Source organism: Sminthopsis crassicaudata, chromosome 1, assembly GCF_048593235.1.
Source record: "Sminthopsis crassicaudata isolate SCR6 chromosome 1, ASM4859323v1, whole genome shotgun sequence".
NCBI classification, from domain to species: Eukaryota; Metazoa; Chordata; class Mammalia; order Dasyuromorphia; family Dasyuridae; genus Sminthopsis; species Sminthopsis crassicaudata.
Genome location: NC_133617.1, coordinates 402632967 through 402634471, shown reverse-complemented (window position 1 = coordinate 402634471; position 1505 = coordinate 402632967). Strand labels below are relative to the sequence as shown.

At 37.3% G+C, this 1505-nt stretch overlaps 1 protein-coding gene across 1 annotated transcript; it reads left to right on the top strand.

The window, feature by feature from the left end:
- The first annotated feature begins 320 nt into the window (after nt 1-320).
- LOC141554612 (olfactory receptor 13D1-like) lies at nt 321-1268 on the top strand. The gene has a single exon (XM_074286688.1). It carries the CDS (start codon nt 327-329, stop codon nt 1266-1268), a length of 942 nt encoding a protein of 313 aa, XP_074142789.1. The 5' UTR covers nt 321-326.
- The last annotated feature ends 237 nt before the right edge of the window (nt 1269-1505 follow it).

The following is a 1505-nucleotide window of genomic DNA, read 5'->3' as shown; positions in this document are numbered from 1 at the left end:
GTAGAATTCAGTCTGCCATTCAAAGAAAAAAAAAAAAAAAACAGCAGTGGTTGCTGGGAAGAAGTAGCCATTTGATCCTCAGAATTACTTTGTGGAAGAGGACTACTAATAAAAGAAGGTTCCCTAGAAGTTTGTTTTCGAGCATGATTTGTGGAAGAGATAAAACTAAGGACAAAATTTGTCTATGCAACATAAACTTAACAAATATGTTATTATTTCAAAATTTTAATTTGGAAAAAGATAAATTACACTTTCACTTATTTCAATTAGATTAATTTCATAATCTGGGTTCTAATATAAAATATCACAGGTGGAAGAGAGAATAAATGGAAAATCAAAACCAGACATTTGTGACTATGTTTTTTCTTCGTGGTCTAGCTGCTTACCCCATCTTTTACTCTGTTTTTTCTCTTTTGTCCCTTATCATGTACATTATGATATTGGTGGGCAATAGTTTCCTCATCACAATCATCATCCTGGACTCTCACCTCCATACCCCCATGTACTTCTTCCTCAGTAACCTCTCTTTTCTGGATATCTGCTATACATCTTCTTCTGTTCCATTGATAATTGTGAACTTCCTTTCAGATGAAAAATCCATTTCCTTTGTGGGCTGTGGAACACAAATGTTCTTTTCTCTTGCCTTGGGGTCTACAGAGTGTGTGCTCCTCACTGTCATGTCATATGACCGGTATGTGGCCATTTGTAGGCCCTTGAGGTATCCCATCATCATGAACAAGGAGCTTTGTGGATGGATGGCAGCCAGTTCCTGGATGACAGGTGTGCTAAATTCCCTGGTGCAAATAATTTTTGCTCTGCATTTGCCTTTTTGTGGGAATAATGTCATTGATTATCTCACATGTGAGATCCTGGCCGTGCTAAAACTAGCCTGTACAGATATCTCCCTCAATGTGATCATTATGGTAATATCAAATGTAATCTTTCTCGTTATTCCAGTATTGTTAATTGTTATCTCTTATGCCTTCATCCTTGTTACAATTCTGAGAATCAGTTCTGTAGAGGGAAGGAAAAAGGCTTTTTCCACCTGTTCAGCCCACCTGACTGTGGTGACTATGTTTTATGGGACCATCCTCTTCATGTACATGAAGCCCAAGTCCAAAGATTCCCATGCAACAGATGAGTTGATTGCTCTCTTCTATGCTGTGGTCATTCCCATGCTGAATCCCATCATTTACAGTCTGAGGAACAAGGATGTGAAAGCCGCTGTGAAAAAGATAAGTAAAAGCATCTTCTCACAGACAACATGAAAAGCTGGAATGTATCAATCAAATGAGATAAAGTACAATAAATCAAGAACATTTATAATCAATATTTTAAAATCAGTGCTTAATATATGAGTTTGATTCTCTCCAGCCTTGCCCATCTACCTACTACTGATGAAAAACATAGTTTTCGGTGCTAGGTATGCTATCAGAACTGAGAAGTAGGACAACAGACCTCAAGGAATATCAAAAACTCACATGGAAATAAGGGAAGATTCTAAT

Excerpts from the sequence above, each read along its gene's own strand:
- LOC141554612 (XM_074286688.1), top strand. The coding sequence starts at position 327 with ATGGAAAATCAAAACCAGACATTTGTGACTATGTTTTTTCTTCGTGGT.